This window comes from Oncorhynchus keta, chromosome 10, assembly GCF_023373465.1.
Source record: "Oncorhynchus keta strain PuntledgeMale-10-30-2019 chromosome 10, Oket_V2, whole genome shotgun sequence".
Classification (NCBI taxonomy): domain Eukaryota; kingdom Metazoa; phylum Chordata; class Actinopteri; order Salmoniformes; family Salmonidae; genus Oncorhynchus; species Oncorhynchus keta.
Genome location: NC_068430.1, coordinates 64751389 through 64769119, shown reverse-complemented (window position 1 = coordinate 64769119; position 17731 = coordinate 64751389). Strand labels below are relative to the sequence as shown.

General features: G+C 43.4%; 1 protein-coding gene and 1 long non-coding RNA gene across 2 annotated transcripts; one reads left to right on the top strand and one right to left on the bottom strand.

Annotated features, from left to right (window-relative positions):
• Nucleotides 1-1512, top strand: LOC118389213 (uncharacterized). Its single transcript, XR_004826698.2, has 2 exons — nucleotides 1-330; nucleotides 786-1512. It is a non-coding gene; the product is annotated as an uncharacterized LOC118389213 (long non-coding RNA).
• Nucleotides 1513-1589: 77 nt separating this feature from the next.
• LOC118389211 (envoplakin-like) lies at nucleotides 1590-15853 on the bottom strand. The gene is made up of 22 exons (XM_035779051.2): nucleotides 15594-15853; nucleotides 12644-12743; nucleotides 12362-12516; nucleotides 11873-11996; nucleotides 11405-11536; nucleotides 11244-11285; nucleotides 10784-10945; nucleotides 10478-10585; nucleotides 10183-10278; nucleotides 9817-9930; nucleotides 9012-9158; nucleotides 8562-8716; nucleotides 8328-8428; nucleotides 7832-7992; nucleotides 7284-7420; nucleotides 7017-7155; nucleotides 6530-6723; nucleotides 6224-6374; nucleotides 6026-6109; nucleotides 5798-5905; nucleotides 5554-5646; nucleotides 1590-5401 (listed from the first exon to the last, which is right to left on the bottom strand). Exons 1-22 carry the CDS (start codon nucleotides 15644-15646, stop codon nucleotides 2012-2014), a joined length of 5946 nt encoding a protein of 1981 aa, XP_035634944.2. The 5' UTR covers nucleotides 15647-15853; the 3' UTR covers nucleotides 1590-2011.
• Nucleotides 15854-17731: the final 1878 nt, after the last annotated feature.

The following is a 17731-nucleotide window of genomic DNA, read 5'->3' as shown; positions in this document are numbered from 1 at the left end:
TTGCTTGTGGCAATAGAAATATGAGTTGTGTCACCTTGGGACCACAGGAACCAAGTTCAGCACTGCATTAACTGGAGCCTGACCAATTATTGACAACTTCCTGAATAGCGGGAAGAGGGGCGGGTAAACAAAATCATGTTATGTGACGTTGTGAAACATTACCGCCTTGAACTGGCAAAACACACAACTGGCATCTTTATGGTATTTGACCTATTTTAACCTTTGATAACTTCTTGAGAAGATGCTTCCAGCACCTGCAGTCTTTCATTTCCCTTGGGAAGTCATCTCTGGTGCAGTCAAGGAGGGAGATTCAGTGAGAACACTTGGAAGGTGAGGAGTGTCTACCCCATGAGGTTGCTGGGAGAACGGGCTCGTGGTTATTTATGACTGGAACGAATCAGTGGAATGTTATCAAATGCATGGAACATTGTTTCCGTTCTGGACATAATTTTGAGCCGTTATTCCGTCAGCAGCCTCCCCTGGTACTGTCTTTAACACAATATACCTAATAATAGTCAATCATCGTATTTTTAAAAATACCTTTTGGATTGCATGGCTAACAGACCAGTTCATTTTCTAGATTGGTGAATCTAGAAAAGGCTACAATATCTATCCATCATGCAGCACCAAGTTGTTCAGACTACATTTGTGGAACCCTTTGACCCCATCATTGGAGCCCAGTACATAGTTCTGGGCGAGATTGAAAAAGCAGAGGCTAAGATGAGGTTTTTATTTGGTTTATATGCTTTGCAACTCCCAAAACCCACATACCTATCTCTTCACAGGAGGTGATGGCCCATGCCCGTGTGCTGAACTGTGTGGATGGGGTCAACCTAGTCCTGCTACAGAGAGGTGTCAATGAACAGAGGAGCTACTTCAGAGAGAGGGGGTAGAGCAAGGGAGATGCTGCTACTGCTGCTCGGCCACCTGCTCCTCTCTGACCTGGACCCCAATAAGAATTCATCTGATACAGTGCTACTAGTGGAAAGTTATGAACCAGGTGGAATTTAATGGCATGTTGTAATGTTTATATGACCTCAGATGGATCGTGTCAAAAGGTCAGATTTTTTATGGTCGGGACATTTTTCCAAATAGCCGATTTATATGGGGATGTGAAGAATTATGAGACTCTGCCTTTCGCTAATTTAGAATGGCGAAGGGTGGAATTGGGATATAAAAAGACTGGAGGAAATCCTGATTCGATACACAAAAGCTGCTTGTTCTGGTGCACTGTAAAGTCCTGCCATTATTTGTCATACGATATCAATTCTGGAAGTCACCCTCTTCCTGCTGACAGAGTTAGGCAGGTTCACTGAATGTTGGGTCAGGTGTATGAAGTAGATCAAGAAAATGCATACTTATATTCTTATTGTAGCTAATCTAAGATAAGAGAGAATGTTTGATGTAGCCATTTATGCAATGGTTATATTTGTGAATGAAAACTGATATGTAGCTTGGAAATGTATATTTGTGAGAAACAAATAAAATCTTCTTGATTTGATATTAGATGTATTTATGGACGAGGTGTGTGTTATCGTGTTGCTTTATTTTTTGGTAGTTATTTTGTTGGAATTGAAGAAGCAAGCATGTTGACAATATAATCTTTAATGAGTAATTATTTTCTTGATACAGTATCAAGGTTGCATTTAAAAGGATCAGTGTCAGGAAAATAAGATATAGACAAGCAAAACTTAGTCAATAACATTGCACCATGTCCCATCAGCTCTAGTAAAACAATAATATCAAGGATACAATTTTAAAAAAACATAAAACTCCTTTGTGTCTTTCCTTTTTTAAAGTAGATTCTGCCATCTCCAAAGAATTTTGGTAAACAAAAGCAACTCAGCAACAATCATGACCTTACAGTGAGCTACGCAATATTTTCAGACAAAATTAAAATGATACATTCTGGGTAGTATTGATATTTAAGTTTATACAATATAATTTGACTTCATATTAAAAATCACCCTAGAGACAAGAATACCCTCCAAGCACACTGTTAACAGGTCTATTATCTAGGAGAAAATCGATGAGAGTTGTATGTGGGGGTGTAGCTGCTGCCAGACACTTTGGAGGAAGCAGGTAGCATCAGTAGGCCAGACTGAGGATCTGTCTTGCAGCGGGCCATCGCTTGCTTGTAGTTGATTTTATCCTTTGTTGTGGGGTCGACGATTTCCTTGGCGTAGTTGTACTCGTCTTGAAGCTCTCTCATCATGGTGCTGTCAATCATCTTGGCTCCAATGGCCTCCTGTATGCCCACACGGTCTGTGTTGTTGGGATTTACCAGCCCTCCTGTCAGGTATTGCACCTCCATGTAACGCAGGGCAGTTTCTTTGGGCATCCAACCTTTCAGGACGGCCCCTCCCACCGACAGGCGTTCTCTAGTCGTGGGGTCCTCCACGCCAGTGTAGGCTTTCTGGGCATTGAGTAGACTCTGCAGTTGGCTCGAATCGATGAGGTCCCTCTCGGCTGCTTTGTGGACCGAGTATCTCTCCTTGTTGCTGATGTCAACGATGCCCCCTGTAGCAGCCTGTGCTTCCAACAGCTTTTGTGCTGTGCCGCTTTCGATCAGCTTGCGGGCCACTGCACTGCGTATGGAGAAGCACGTGTCGGTGTTTGTGTCAATTACACCAGCGATAGGATATCTCTCCTTAGGGGCAGGAACAGGGGTGCTGCTGGTAGGGGACGACTTTAGCGAGGATTCCAGCTTTGATGTGATTGAGTTGAACTTGGGCTGTTTTTCTTTTTCACCTGCGACAAGAAGTGCAAACTCTGAAATGGGCATTTTCCCATCCTTGTATTTTTGCAAATCATACTGGGTCAGTTTTCCATCTCTCAAGGCATTTTTGATAGAGTACTGCTTGCCGCTCTTGCGATCCTGCAGCACAGAGGTCTCCCCATTAGGTCCCATCGAAGTTATTTCCTCCCAATCACACTCCAGCTCTTGCAGATGCATGTACTGGGCACGGTCGATCAGTCCCTGCAGGTAGGCTTCATATGGAGATAGTTCTTTGCCAGTATCAGGGTCCAAGATAGTGATTTTAGTGGAGACATTGGTCTCCTTTGTCTGGGTCTCTGTATTGTCTTCCTTCTCCTTTTCCCTCTGGAGTATCCTGATGGCGTTGTCTTTCTGGTGGATCGTGTCTTTCTCGTCCAGTATCTCCCTCTCCAGACGCTGCATGTCAGACTCCATCTTGACACTCTTTTGTCTGTGGATCTGGCTTCTCTCGCTCATCAGCTTGGTCTGCTGCTGGAACGATAAGCTGATGTCTTGCCTCTCAGACTCCAACTTCCTCAGCTCCCGGGTGAGGTTGTCTTTCTCCCTCTGCGAGGCGTCCCTGGCCAGAATGAGACTGGTCTCTTCCCGAGAAGTGCTCGACTGACTGCCATTCAGTCGGTTGAGTTTGTCAGAGAGATGTTTGATTTTTTCCTCCAGGTCCTGCCTGGCATGTTTCTCCTGAGACACCAGGCCCTTCAGGCGGTATCTCTCTGCTTCTACAGCCTGGTCTTTCTCCACCCGGATCACCTCTTTGTACACCGTCTTCTCTACGGCCTTTTCTCGCTGAATGAGCTCAAGCTTGACATTAGTGTTCCTGATGTTTCTCTGAATATTCAGGACGTCATTGGTTTCCTTGTCCATGTCTGAGCGAAGACCGTTGGTCATCCTCTCCAGTCTAGGGTCTCTCTCAACTTTCAGGACCTCCTCGACAACGATACTCTCTTCGATGGGCGGTGGGGCATTCTCCAGCTCTTTGATGCGCAGTTTGATCTGTTTCAGTTCAGACTCCACTTTAATCTTCTTCTGATGTTCATCACTCTGCTTTAGGATGTTCTCCTTCTCCTCCACTAAGGTTTTAAGTTTTTGCATCTCAAGCTCTAGCTGCCGGCGGGACTTAACCTCCTCATCAAGGCTCCTGCCAAGCTTATCATGCTCAACTATTTGCTTGGGGTCCTTCTGTAGACGCACCACCTCCTGCACCACCACTTTTTCCTCTGGCTTTTGTCTCTCCAGCAGGATGTACTTGTTTTGCAGGTCGAACACCATCTCCTCTGTGGTACGGCGACACTGTTGCTCATCGCGTACCTCCTTTCTCAGCCGATCTGCCTCCTTCTCCAAGAGTGGATCATCCTCATACTTGAAGATCTCTTTGGTCATCAGCTTTGTCTCCACCTTGGATTTTTCTGCTTTCCACTCGTCCCTCTCTTTTCTCAGGAGGTTAATCTGGTCCTCTACATTATTATAAGTTCGGTGCACATGGTTCACCTGATCATTGAGCCTCTGTATCTCTCTTTCGTTCTCAGGGCTCCTCTCCTCTTTCACCACGTCTTGGATGACTTCCTTCAGCTCCACCTTTGGCTTCTTGGAACGCAGGGCTTCCAGATCGACCATGACCAAAGTGATCTGGTCCTGTAAGTCAGAACGCTGCTTGTTGAAGTCTTGAACATCTTTCTTCAGGCGCTTTATCTCCGACTCTGTTTGTGGATCTATGCGGTAGATCTCATTGACAATTTCCTTGAGTTCGACCTTGGGCTTCCACTGCCCCACCTCGCTATACCGAATTTTGAGCTGAGAGACCTCCTTGACCAGGGAGTCTGTCTCAATTTTCTCTCCGTCTAGGCCTGATCGAATCCTCTTGGATTCATTGATGAGCTCAGGGTCCTGTTCGACTTTCTTCACCTCCCTGGTGACCACCTTGGGCTGAATGGTGGGAATGATCCTCTCCAATGCATTGATCTGGCTCCTTGTTTGGAAGATCTCATCATTCAGAGTCTTGCTCTTGTTGCCTTCATCTGTGATTTCCTTCTCAAAGGTTTTAACAGCCTTGAGCATCTCTGGATCCTTCTCCAATCGAATCACCTCCTTTTTCATAACCTTCTCCCTGATGTTGGGTCTTGTAGCATTCAGGATGGTGACCTCTGTCTTCTGTTGAATGACTTCTCCCTCTTTTACTCGTACCTCATTCTTTATCTTGCCGATCTCATCTTTTAACTTGGAGGCTTCTACATCCAACTGAGGATCTCTCTCAAACTCAGTCACCTCTCTAGTCACCAGTTTGGGCTTGACGTACTTGAGGTCGTCCCCAAAAGTAGCGATTTTGATTTTCACACCCTCGATCTCACCCTGGGTACGGCTGCGCTTCAAGGCCTCTTTGTGGATTTGGTCCTCTAGATCTTTTAGGTCGGTTTCCAGTTTAGGGTCGCGGTAGTACTCGAGCACTTCCTTCTCCTCAACTCGATGCATCCCTTTACGGCTCTTCAGAGACAGCATCCTGGTCTTGAACGTTGCCACGTCAGTCTCAGCACGGCTGCGTCTATCGCTCTCCGCACTCAACTCTTGCTGCAGGCTCTTTATGTTCATGGTTGATTTTATGGTCGGTTCTATGGATTGTTTCTCATGTTTCTGCAAAAAGTAAAACAAAAAAGCATAGTTTTAAAAGCAATTTCAGGGAAAATACTTAAACATTTTAATAATTTTGTATCCAAAACACATTCAATTGATCAAAACTGGCAGTGGGAAAGAAGTTTTTTGTTTAGCTAGATTTTCCAACTCACCTGAGCGATGAGGTTCTTAGCAAAGCCCATCTGGTTGAGCAGCTGGTCATTCTCAGCGGACGTTTTAGCATAGTGGTTCACCACAGCCTTTTCCTGTAATACACAAAGAAGCATAGCCATCCTTCAGCTCACAGTGCTCAAAAAAACATGCAGGAAAACATGACGCGCCCTACACTGGTCTGCATAGAAGTGGATAAACATGAATGTCATTTGTGTCTATTGACTTCCATCCTTTGTGTATTACCTGGTTCTGCACAGTATCAGCAAGGGTGGAGGTGTGACGTGTTTTGGAATCTTTGCCTCCCACATTGTCGAGGGTGCTGCTGTATTTGTCAGTGTTGACCTCATATTCCTGCATAAGCAGTTGAAATAAAGATTTTATTATTCAATATCCAAATATTCAAATATCTGTTACACAAATACAAGGTTAATCATGATGCAGTAGGATAATGTAACTTAATCGGAGTCTTACATTGAGGATATTCTGCAAATCTTGGGAAAGGTCAAGCACTCTGTCCAGGTCGTCTCCCTTCCTCTTGATGTCATCCACCACCCTCTGCAATAAAAATTACTAAATTAAACTTGATTGCAAAATGTGTCTTACAATGATATTTTAAGAATATCACCAACAATTTCAGAGCTTCTTGACACACAACACAAACAGACTGACCTTCTGGGAGGTCTGCTTGGAGTTGACCTGTGATAGGTCATCGCTGGGGCTGATCTTGTTGTCGGGCAGATTTTTCAGGAAGAAGTTCAGAGATTTGCTTGTGTTCTGGAATTCCTGGTTCTTGCCTGCAGCCTCTTGCAAGAGGCCCTCTCTGAGACATAAAAACGATGATGAAAAACACTTTTGTGGTGACAAACTGAAAACAATTATTATTTTCATCTGAATGGACTATTTTGTTACCATATATTTGCAGACATGGTGTGTGTGGTCAATGTTAGCTGACAGGCAAAGTGGCCCTGGGCTCACCTCTCCTTCAGCTGGTTGTTGACGTTAGAGTAGCGGTTCTGTAGTTGTTTGACCTGGGTCCCCTGGCGATGGATGTCTGGGCAGTACTCCTGGTAGCCCTGCTGCAGGGAACTACACAGCTGCTCGCTGGTCTCCAGGTCCTGGCCCAGCTTCTTCAGTTCATCCTGAGAGCCCGCCACATCCTTACGCAGACTCTGTAGAGAACCGATATGATAAATATGTGTCCTGGTGGGGTGCTTTTAGCTCAATTAGAAGGGATGACTGATATGTGCAGTCAAATGATATAGTCATTTATTACTTCAAGTCAACTACTAGGGTATTCTCTGGTCCAATTTGTTCAAGGATACTGTAGAATCTATTTGGTTCTCTTGAGAAAGTTGAGTTGTGTCCAGAATGGCACACTAATCCAAGGCAGTGTAGGCAATGGTCCTGGTCAAAAGTAGTTAATGATATAGGGAATATGGTGCACTGGTAATGTCCCACCCACCTGGATCTCCTGGGTGCGGGCCTGAATAGCATTAGGGACATCTGGGATAGGGCCATCCTTATTCAGCTTTTCCTCAAAGCCAGAGACGATGCCATCCACTTTCTTGATCTGCTTCTCCAGGTTCAGAGATGCATTAGCCCTATAGAAGAAATGGCAAAAAAATAAAATAATAATTAACAGCAAGATTTGCTGTTTGATTCTATTTTCTGATAATATATCGATAAGACAGGTGATCGGTGATAATGTATGTTTGTAAAATGGTCGTACTTCTTGTTAAATAGGTCGGCCAGGGCTGCGATGCTATCTTGCTTGTCCTTGGCAGCTTGAAGTTTGGCTGCAAGGCCTTTGGAGATGTCCTTCTCCAACTTCGGCTGCTCCATAGCTGCCAGAGCATCTGCTGCTTTCTACAAGAGATACAACCACCATATCATTAGGATCAGTACCATCCTCACCAACAATAGCATAACTATCATCATCATCGCCGTAGACATTAGACTCATCATCATTGTCATCATCATCTTAAGAGGCACGAATCCATCAATGTCATCAATGTCAACCTATAATTATTCAGATTTAGTGAGTTTAACAGCATGAAGATATATTGTACAGTTACAATGGCTGGTAGACGTCTATCAAAAGTAGTGGAATAGGGTGCCATTTCGGTTGTCCCCTTAGACTGTGCCTGAGGCTGGTCTAATGGGTAATGGGTACGAATCCCGGCTCCACCTCTACTCTCTTTCTCCCTCCTTCTCTGTCTCCTTGCTCATTTCCACCTGTATCTGTATCTGTTAAAAACAAGACTCTCTCTCTCTCACCTCTTGATCCTTCAGCCTCTTGGCCAGGTCGGCGGTGGGGTCACTGCGGTCCAGCGGGGCCCTCAGACGGCTCAACATGCCCTGCTTGGCTTTGACCAGGTCCTCATCCAGCTTATCCAGCTGACTGGCCACGGCTTTAGCTTTGGGGTTGGACGGTGGGGCTACGTGGGGGACACAGGGCAATGATAATCTGGCCTAATCAAAAGTAGTGCACTATGTAGGCAATAGGGTGCCATTATATCTGCACCCGTAGTTAATTTCACACATTGTATATGTACACATGTCCCATAAATATACTTTGGCTTGGGGTTTACATGATGTGATGAATTGAATGTGATATCACAATGTGGTTTAGGGACAATGTTGAATCAAAAGTTGGAGAAGCCATTTCTCCTTATTTACAGTTAAGGATCCTAGCAGTAACAGGAGCAGGTCCAGAGTTATTTGGAAGGCTTTGTTTTGGGTTATTGGGATTAATGGAGCAACTTTTTCTCACCTGTGTATACGGGTTTCTCTTCGACACAACGGATTTTGTCTTTCATCGTGCCTAAATAAACAGCCCTCCTCTTCTTGATGTCGTCAAGCACATCACCATGTCTGTGCGCACACACACACACATACACAAAAAAATCGTTAGAACTGAGGCACTTTAATTCACAAAATTGACGTATTATTTTTCCATATGGTTGTCATATAATTGACATAAATTACATATTCTCCTGTTGCTTACATGTCTACGGTGGCAATGGCCTCTGGGTCAGGGGGTGGGATCAGGAAGCAGACCCCTGGAAAGGTTTTGGTTGCCCCACTGCTGGTCAATACGTTCCAGTTCTCAACGTCTGAATTCGACTTGAGGGTGAACTTGTCCCCTCGAGTGAGATCAGCCTAAAAGAACACAAAGAGAGAACTATCCTCAGAATGGATCACATGTAAATATTCATTTTCATCTTACAAACACAATGTCCAATACTGAGGTATCTAGGAACTTTAATTTACTTTAGTGAGTTCCCTAGTTACAGTAATGTTTGGTTTTGTGATGTTTACATGAGCCTACACATGAGCTTTATCAAAGATTCTACAGAGGTTTGGAACCCGCTTTGACTTCATACCGTAACCTGTGGTGGAGGCTCCAGGACAGGGTCAAAGTTAAAAGGTGAGAGGTCAGAGCAGCTGGTCATACCTTCTCAGTCTTCCAGTCACAGAGGGAATCCACGGTGGTGGACCTGGTGGGCGGGCAGCGGCGCAGCTTGAGAGGGGCAATGGTGGTGCTTCTCTTCCTCAGGTCAGCCAAGAGCTGCTCGTTACGTTGCACCGTGCTCTCCTCCGCCTGAGAGAGAGAGAGATGGAGAAAGAAAGAGAGAGAGAGAAGGAGAGAGTGGTAAAGTGAAATTGCGGAATTAGGACCACCTGCATTGCATTTCGGCATAACCCTTTTTCTTCACATTATTTACATAATGTAGTAGGGTAATGTCATGATAACATCTGATAATGTGTGAAAGAGATGCAATGTCTTTAGAAGTGAAGTGTTAACACGCACACTACCATTTATTTCCCTATTGTGGTGCAGGGAGTTAAAGCCCACAAAGTGACATTGTATAAAAAAAGGCTGGACTTGAAAAACGTTTTTGTACATGTATTTTACATTGATAATAAATGTGCAGAGGTAAAAGCATGAGTTTTATTCATTTCTGTTCAATATGAAATGCAATGTAGCATCTTTATGTTTCCTGGGTGTGTTGAAAGTTTACTGCGCAAGTTAACACCGAAGATTCAATGAGATTGGAACTGCATCCAGATGTACAATAGATAATTGTGTTCACATCCTGGCATTACCTATATTTGTATTTGTATTTGTATTTGTGTGTGTGTGTGTGTGTGTGTGTGTGTGTGTGTGTGTGTGCGTGCGTGCGTGTCGGAGAGGCTGGGAAAAAAGCAGAAGACAAATTTCCATCTAGTATGGACTAATAAACAATATCTTATTTTACCTCCAGTTGAAGAGTCATTGCTGAGCCACTCTTCCCAGTTGTGCCTTCCACTTTCTTCAGGCTAGAGTTGAGTTCACTCAGAGACTCCGATAGTGTCTCCACATCTAGTTGGTACTGAACAGGGACACAGACAGACAACACATCAGAACATGGTACCTTTTTCACATACAGTATCTTTGACCTATCCAGGTTACTGATCATGCTGCAGTTTGAATGTCTATGGTAATGTGCTTAGGGACATTTCTGCTTCAAAACCAAACAGAAGATACCCTTTCCATTCTGACAATAAAAGCAGGAATCTGAATATTATTCTAAGCTGATGTAGATACTATGAAGCCTTGTTAATGTATTCTGAGTGACATGTACCTTCTTGAAATCCTCTATGTAATCCAGATGGGTCTCTTGGCAGATGCACAGGTTGAGGAACTTCTGCCACTCATTCCGCAAAGAATCTCTCTGAGCCTGAAACAAGTATAAAGATGAAGGCATCACGTAAAGGGAAAATCTCGATATCTTTCAGGAACATTGTAAACTTGGTGGACCTAAATGTAGAAGTCTAATCTATAGAAGAGTGATTGATTCTTGATAGAAGACAATGTAAAATGCTAATCGTCTAGAAGGGGAGGTGTACATAAAGTTTTAATTGGTTATTGGCATGAACCTGTATTGTGGTGCTGGCCGGGTGCTTCAGCTCAAGGAGTCGATCACCGTCATCCTGGAGTTTGTTCACTTCGCTTTCATGGGACAGCAAGCTGTTGTTCTTGAAGTTCTGATTGAGATAAAAAAGAAAAAAAGAAATATGATGCCCCTGAACATGGCTCATTCAGTAATGGAAAACGAAATGTACATCCATGCCAGAAACCTATGAAGCAGCTCCTCAAGCAACAGTTTCATACTTTATTGTTATATTGAGTCTTATTGACATTGAGTGACATTGAGTGATTTGACCCCTAAGATGGACTCTCACCTCATACTGTCTACGGACGTCTGGAGGGTCCAACATGTGGTCGCTCCAGTCCTGTTTCAGGATTTTTGTTTGTTCGTCTCCGAGATAAGTCAGCTCCTTGTTACAGCTCTGCATGTAGTCATACAGACTGCTTAGGTAGTGGTGCCGCCATTTTGAATTGTCCTGTGGAAATAGAACAATATTATATAACAACTGTAAAGAGCCACACCAGAAAGAGAACATATGTTTCAATGACTTTTAAGTTGAAAGTGAAATCCCACCGATCCCATCAGAGGAGGCTGGTGGGAGGAGCTATAGGAATAAATGGAACGGTATCAAACACATCAAACATTTGGAAACCGCATGTTGGACTCTGTTCCATTTATTCCATTCCAGCCATTACAATGACCCCAACCTCCTATACCCCCTCCCACCAGCCTCCTCTGGATCTCACAGTACCCATATGATAACTATGACTTACCAAAATATTGTTGTATTGTTTCTTGATGGCAGCATACTCCTCCTGAAACACAAATTAATTGTTGTCATGTTCACTAGCTACAAGATGTTTCCAAACACATCCATTAAATCCATGAACCCTTGAATTCATCGTCACGGAGATGAGATAGTTGAAGGGGTTACCTTGGTGCTGGTGGAGCTGAGGCTGAGCTGAGAGCTGTAGGCCTCGATCTCCTTGTGCAGTATGTTGTGGGCGGCGATCTGCTTCTTGAGGTCAGCCATGGTGGGCCCGTACTGTTCCGTGTTCACCTCCCTCTGAGAGACAGACACGCAGAAGGGTATGGTCAGTCATGGACACAATTAGACTCAGAAGAAAACTAAAGAGGCTTTATGGTAGTATGCATTCTTATGGGGTATCTTAAATGAACATGAACTGTAGGATAACAATGTACTGTTGTGTTAGTTGTGTTGTGTACTGTTGTGTTAGCTAAGTCAGTCAGTATATAGTACAACTGAAGTAAAGTTCAGCTTGGATTGGTCAACAGAACAGTTTGTCAAGGGGATGAGCACCATGATTCTATAAGGATGTTTACAATAGGGAGGCTTGGTCTTAAGTTAGTTGCCAAAGAAGAAGAGGACACTTGATTTTACCTGTTTCTGATTGAGCACTGAAGCCCAGTCGATTCTGGGCTTCAGCTCCACATCGTTGACAGGCTCATAGATGTCCCGGTAGAAGGCACAGTCTTTCAGCCAGCGGTCATGAAGGTGACTGACACTGGAATGACCAAAAGGTTGAGGAAGGGAGGGGAAATACGTTTAGTATGTTTAGCATGAGCATGATAACAAAGAGAACTGGCAAGAGAAACACATTTGAGTAAATAAATCAGGCTGGACCCTCCCTGCATCTTCCAATGATCAAATGTCTTAAAGGGAAAGATGGATTTCTGCAAAGACTCATTTTTTTGAAGCAGCTAAAGAGCCCAAATGATATCAGCGTTCATAAGAGATACCCCACTGGGAACACTGGTTTAATCAACATAGTTTCCATATAATTTCAATGAAATTGTGTTGAACCAATGTGGAATAAACATTGAATTCACGTCTGTGCCCAGTGGGATGGGCCTAGAAGAGGTCACTCACTCGCTCTCTATCTCGCTGCCTTGGGGGTGTTTGTACTTCTTGGCCTTGTCCACATCCAGGAAGAGGTCATTCAGCAGGCCCTCAGCCTCAGACAGGTTGCTTGCCACCACTTTCTGGTGCTGGAGGGGTCGGTTTTTCTTCTCATTCTCTTCATCCTACATGGCAATGGGGGTGAAGACAGTAGGTGAGTCCAGAGAACGAATAGTGGCCAGAATTTAAGTCCATGAAAACACTATTATCTAGAGAGAAAGAAAGAGAGAGTCCGTCGGTATGTGTTCTCACCACAGCAAGTAGCTCTTCGGCCCGGAGGACATCTTTCTCCACCTGGTCGGAATTCTTTTGCATGCGTGCAATTACCAAGGCCAAGTCGTTGGCTGTGGAACTGTTTAGAGGGCAAAGGTTACAGATCTGATTTAGAAAAATAGCAAAGAAGATACAAAATGCAAAGAGGAAAGAGGCAGAGAGAGGAATGTGGAAATGGAATCTCTGTCTGAATCCTATCAATAATAAATAAAAAGGGTTTTGGACCATTTACGAGCATCTGAGTTGTTGTCCTTGACTTAAATGACCAATGAAGGTCAAGGTCCTAAACATTTAAGATGGATGCTGAGGCCATTATCCTTGTGTAAGCTATCCAATTACAAAACCTAACACGCCAAATCATTAGATATAAAACCACAGGCTAAGAATAGATAGTGACACGGACAGAGTAGATGTGTGTGAAGATGTCCTCCGTGAACTAACTTCCCTTTTTCCCTTTATCCAAGACTAACAAAAGTCCAAATGTATGACTAGGGCCAAGTCTTTGTGACTTGACCAGGAAGAACTCTGGGCCATAGCTAGAACCTATAACTAGGGCACTGAGTTCTTGATGTTCAGGAAAAACTCCTGGCCCTACATAAGACTCTTGAACTGAAACCAAGGTGAGTCCCAAAAGGCACCCTATTCCCTTCGTAGTGCAGTACTTTTGATCATGTCTCTGGTCAAATGTAGTGCACTACGCAGGGAATAGTGTGCCATTTGGGATGTACACCAATGGTCTCTAGAGAAAACGACCTGGGATCAACAGGAGGGTGAATCACTTCCCCTGCCCCACCTGAGAATTCCCAAAACGCTGTTTGTTTGTCTCTCTCAACTATTTGTTTGTCTCTCTGTCACTCCCTCTGTGTGACTGTGACGACCTGTATTGCCCTCTCTCTCTCTCTAATGGGTACTCTCCCAGGGCAGTGGTTCAAGGTAGAGCATTGATCTCCAGAGTGTTGGAAGTGTGTTGAATACTTCTCCACAGCTTTGAATCCAGGCTATTCAGATTGCCTGATAAACTGTAAAATACTGTATGTAACTGTCGTCTTACAACTTCATCTGAGTTGGGATCAATTCATTTCACCAATTCAGGTGATATACAGCGCATGTGTAGAAAATAGTCTACTACTTTAACTGTGCAGTTGAATTTGCTGAACTGACTACATTTGACCCCAACATTTTTGCCCATGTTCCTTTTAACCTAAGGAGCCATTTTGACATAAAAGTGTTGTCATCAACAGTAAAACATGTATTATGATGCAATGAGATTACATATGCTTGTACCAGCAGCATAAGATGACAGATTCAGTAATACGTAGATTTGTGTTCTCACGTCAACCTGCCCCTGTGGACCATACCAGCACTGAAGTCACTAACCTCCCCTTTAAATACCAGCAATGAAGTCACTAACCTCCCCTTTAAATACCAGCACTACAGGACTCACAAACCTCATCTTTAAACACCACTATCCCTCCAATGACAACTTCTACAGGTGATGGACCGGGTGAAATATTTAAGTGCCTTAAACACATTAAATGCAGGCCCTAGACTTTACACGAATGCCCTCCGCCACAACTAAGATAGACCTACTATACTAAAATATCTTCGCTGTCATTAAATGCTTCATCAACAGTTGTACTGTAGCACCCTTCACAGTGCTGATACAGATGTTTCAATTGTGTTTAATAACAGAGAGACAAGCCGTCTATCAATCAGACAAGGACATTCCCTTTAAATATCCCATTTGCACCACCGTGGCGAGAGGGTGAGCCAACACCCATAGGAAGTGGAGTAACCAGCTGAACAGCACAGACAGAGGCCTTATCTGCCCTGCCCTGCCCTGATCAGCAGGGCCATCATACACACAGTGACCCTGAGGCAGGGTGAAACCAGTGGCACTCCTCTCACTGAATGGTCATCATCTCCACCTTTAATCTCAGTCCAGGTGTCGTGCATGGATACTATAAGACAATCCTCCTGTTATTATAGCATCACAATGATCGAACACACCTTCCATGTATTCACGCATTTTCATTCCTATCTTTCTCACGGGAGTCTTTCCACCAGGGTTACACCCAGAGACGTACAGGTTAACGTCAGTCTCCTTTGACTCAACATGAACACCAACCATCCTGGTGCTAAGCTGCCTTTGCCGAGGTCAGGTTTGATTTTCAACCTTAGGGAGGCTCAAGTGATTCATATTTTTCTATAGGGTGACATTTGATTTATCGCTCATTTAGGCCTACAGGCTATGCTGGTGATGGTGCATTGACATAGGAGTCATAATTGTTGGATGAACATTGATAAAAAAATATGTGTCCCTATCTACCTTATCTAAGTACTGTATGTCCTACTCTTTCGTGGTAATGTAGAAATCTTGAAGCCATCATATATCCCTCCATGGGGAACATTATAATGACGTGAATAGTCACCAAATCAATGTGAATCTAATGAGTCCATTAGATAAACCATTTGATAAACGTCATCAAATTTTAGAATCTGTTTTACGTGACCTGAAAACAAACACACACACACACACACACACACAGGTGACGGAGACCCTCTACTGCTACTCCTGAGCAAAGCTGACCTAAGGCCATATAAAAACCTACAATAACATCAAGACAACCAAAGAGACAAACAACATTCCCCTTCATATCTTTACAAAGAACAAAGTTGGTCTTCTTGACTACAACAACATGCCAAAACACACAGTAAACCAGCTGTCTTCCAATCTCCATTATCCAGGAGTTAGGAATGAAATAAACAAAGGAGATTCCAGAGGATTCTATGAGAAAGAGGGCAACAACAACAAACACAGGAAATATGAAACAAATCCAAGTTTAGGGAAAAAGGAGAGGAAAGGAGGAAGGAGGTAGGGTGGAGGAGGTTGCATGACCGAGTTTGCTATTGTTCCTTAAAGACTTACGTGCTGATCTTGCTGGACCCCTTCAAGGTAGTACTGTCCTTCTTCTTGAACATCCTGGGTCTTTTGGTGAGTGGACGTTCCACTCCACGGACAGAACTCAAGTCTCTCTGGTCCCCTTACACTCTCTGTTCCTCTCTCGCTGTCACAGATAAGATACACACTCCCTGTGCGTATTTTAGTGTGTGTCCCTGTTGGTGTCAGCACTATGATTAAGCTGACTGAAAGAGTACCTGTGCCCCTCCCTGTTAACAAGTGTGTCGACTCAACACCCAGACAATCTATTTAGTTCCACAGGACCGGGCCAACCTGTTCTACACACTCCTCCTTCTCCTCACTCACCTCTCTAGTTCAACCCTCCCCGTTCATTAGTTCACTGTCACTCATTGAGGTTTTCTAAAGTCACTGTCGCTATTTTGCTAGGGAGTTAGTCTGGAGAAACATTCTGTTTCTATAAGGATCAGTGTAGAATAACATATGGGCTGTCGTGGAAATTTCCTCTATTTACCTAATCATGGGAGCAAACCACACACACACACACGTCAGAGTTAGTTATAAAAGTCCATCTTTAATTATAAGAGCTCTTATCACAATCCTGTGACTCTCAGATAAATTCAGTGTCTCCCAGTGAATCTTCTGAGAGTCCCTTTACAATGCAACTCAGTTCCTTTAATAGCAGAGACACACATAGTCAGACAGCATAGACATAATTCATCGTTCAGCTTTGTCTCCTTTGTCTCCTCCTCCTCCCAAACCCCAGAACCATAAACCAATTCCTCCATATCAACAGGCATATATCAAATTGCCATTTATATACAACCCACTCTAAATACAAACTCCTGGACAAACTCACGGAGAGGAGAGTGACCCTACAGGTCAACAAAGAGGGAGCATAGAATGATTTCACCCTCCTTTCCCCCCCATGAGAAAAGTAGGGAGTCACTGCCACACCGAAAATATATGTTTACACATGATGACCCCTTGACCTCTCCCCTCTCTGTGGCCCATGCAACTTAGTCCTGACATAGAACAGATAACTGCAACCTCACCACAGTATTATACAAATATACCATTCTGATGAGAAGTAACTTACACACATTTGATGAATATTAAACATCTTACAAATGTTACCAACACATTCTGATAATTCCACAACAGGGCTTGTGGGTAATTAGAAACGAATTAGATACTAATAAGTAGTGGAGGTACTGTAAACCAAGATGGGGGGGGGGCATAAACAAATAGAAATGTTGATAGAAATGTTGATATTGTAAAACTGGTCGGCCCGCCTGCGGTTTTATTTGGCCCCCCCAAGTTTTTAAAATGTTCATTGTTGCACATAAAAGACTAAAAACACCAGCAAATCAGCTCCAAGTGATTTTCATTTAGGAAATCTGTTCCCAAGTATTCCCACGCATAATACAGAGGCACGTGATAATCTGCAAACGTAAGAAAGGTTCGAAATTATGATGTTTTAGTCAAATATATCTGTTTGGGCTTCTTGCGGTCGATTTGCAGTTTATAAATGATTTGTAATTATGTTCTGGCCGCCCGACCATCAGCTCAAGAAAAAAACAATTGGCCCGCGGCAGATAGATGGTTTGCTGTGTGATGATCCCTGTTGTAACACAATCCATTTCCAAGTATTACATTGAATTTAAAAAGCAACAAGCATCTTTCTGAATCAAAGTTCAGAATGTTAGAATGTCTCCAACAGAGAAATGGTATTTTACACATACCATCAAAAAATTGGGTCTGTTATATACATTACCGGTACATATTCCTTACAGTGGGCTTCAACCAAGCTAAACTGTCACAAATGTGATCAGATTTCTCTATGGGGGCTTATGTCAAATTTAAGTGACCTTCCTTTAGTTTTTTACATTTTATACAAAGATTCAAAATGCATTTCATACACTGTTGGAGTAAACATGGGAAAGGTATGCTGCTTTGAAAGTTTATAAAATTGCTATCCCATTTAGGAGAAAATTATTTTCACACTTCCTAAGGAGCTCTTCTTTGTGAACGCTCATTCAGCATCGTTCCCACTCTCTTAAGCCCCACCCATCTCTTTAAGGATTCACATGTAATCACACAACCAACCGTCAGTATGGTTAACCCAACCATTATCTCAGCCAATC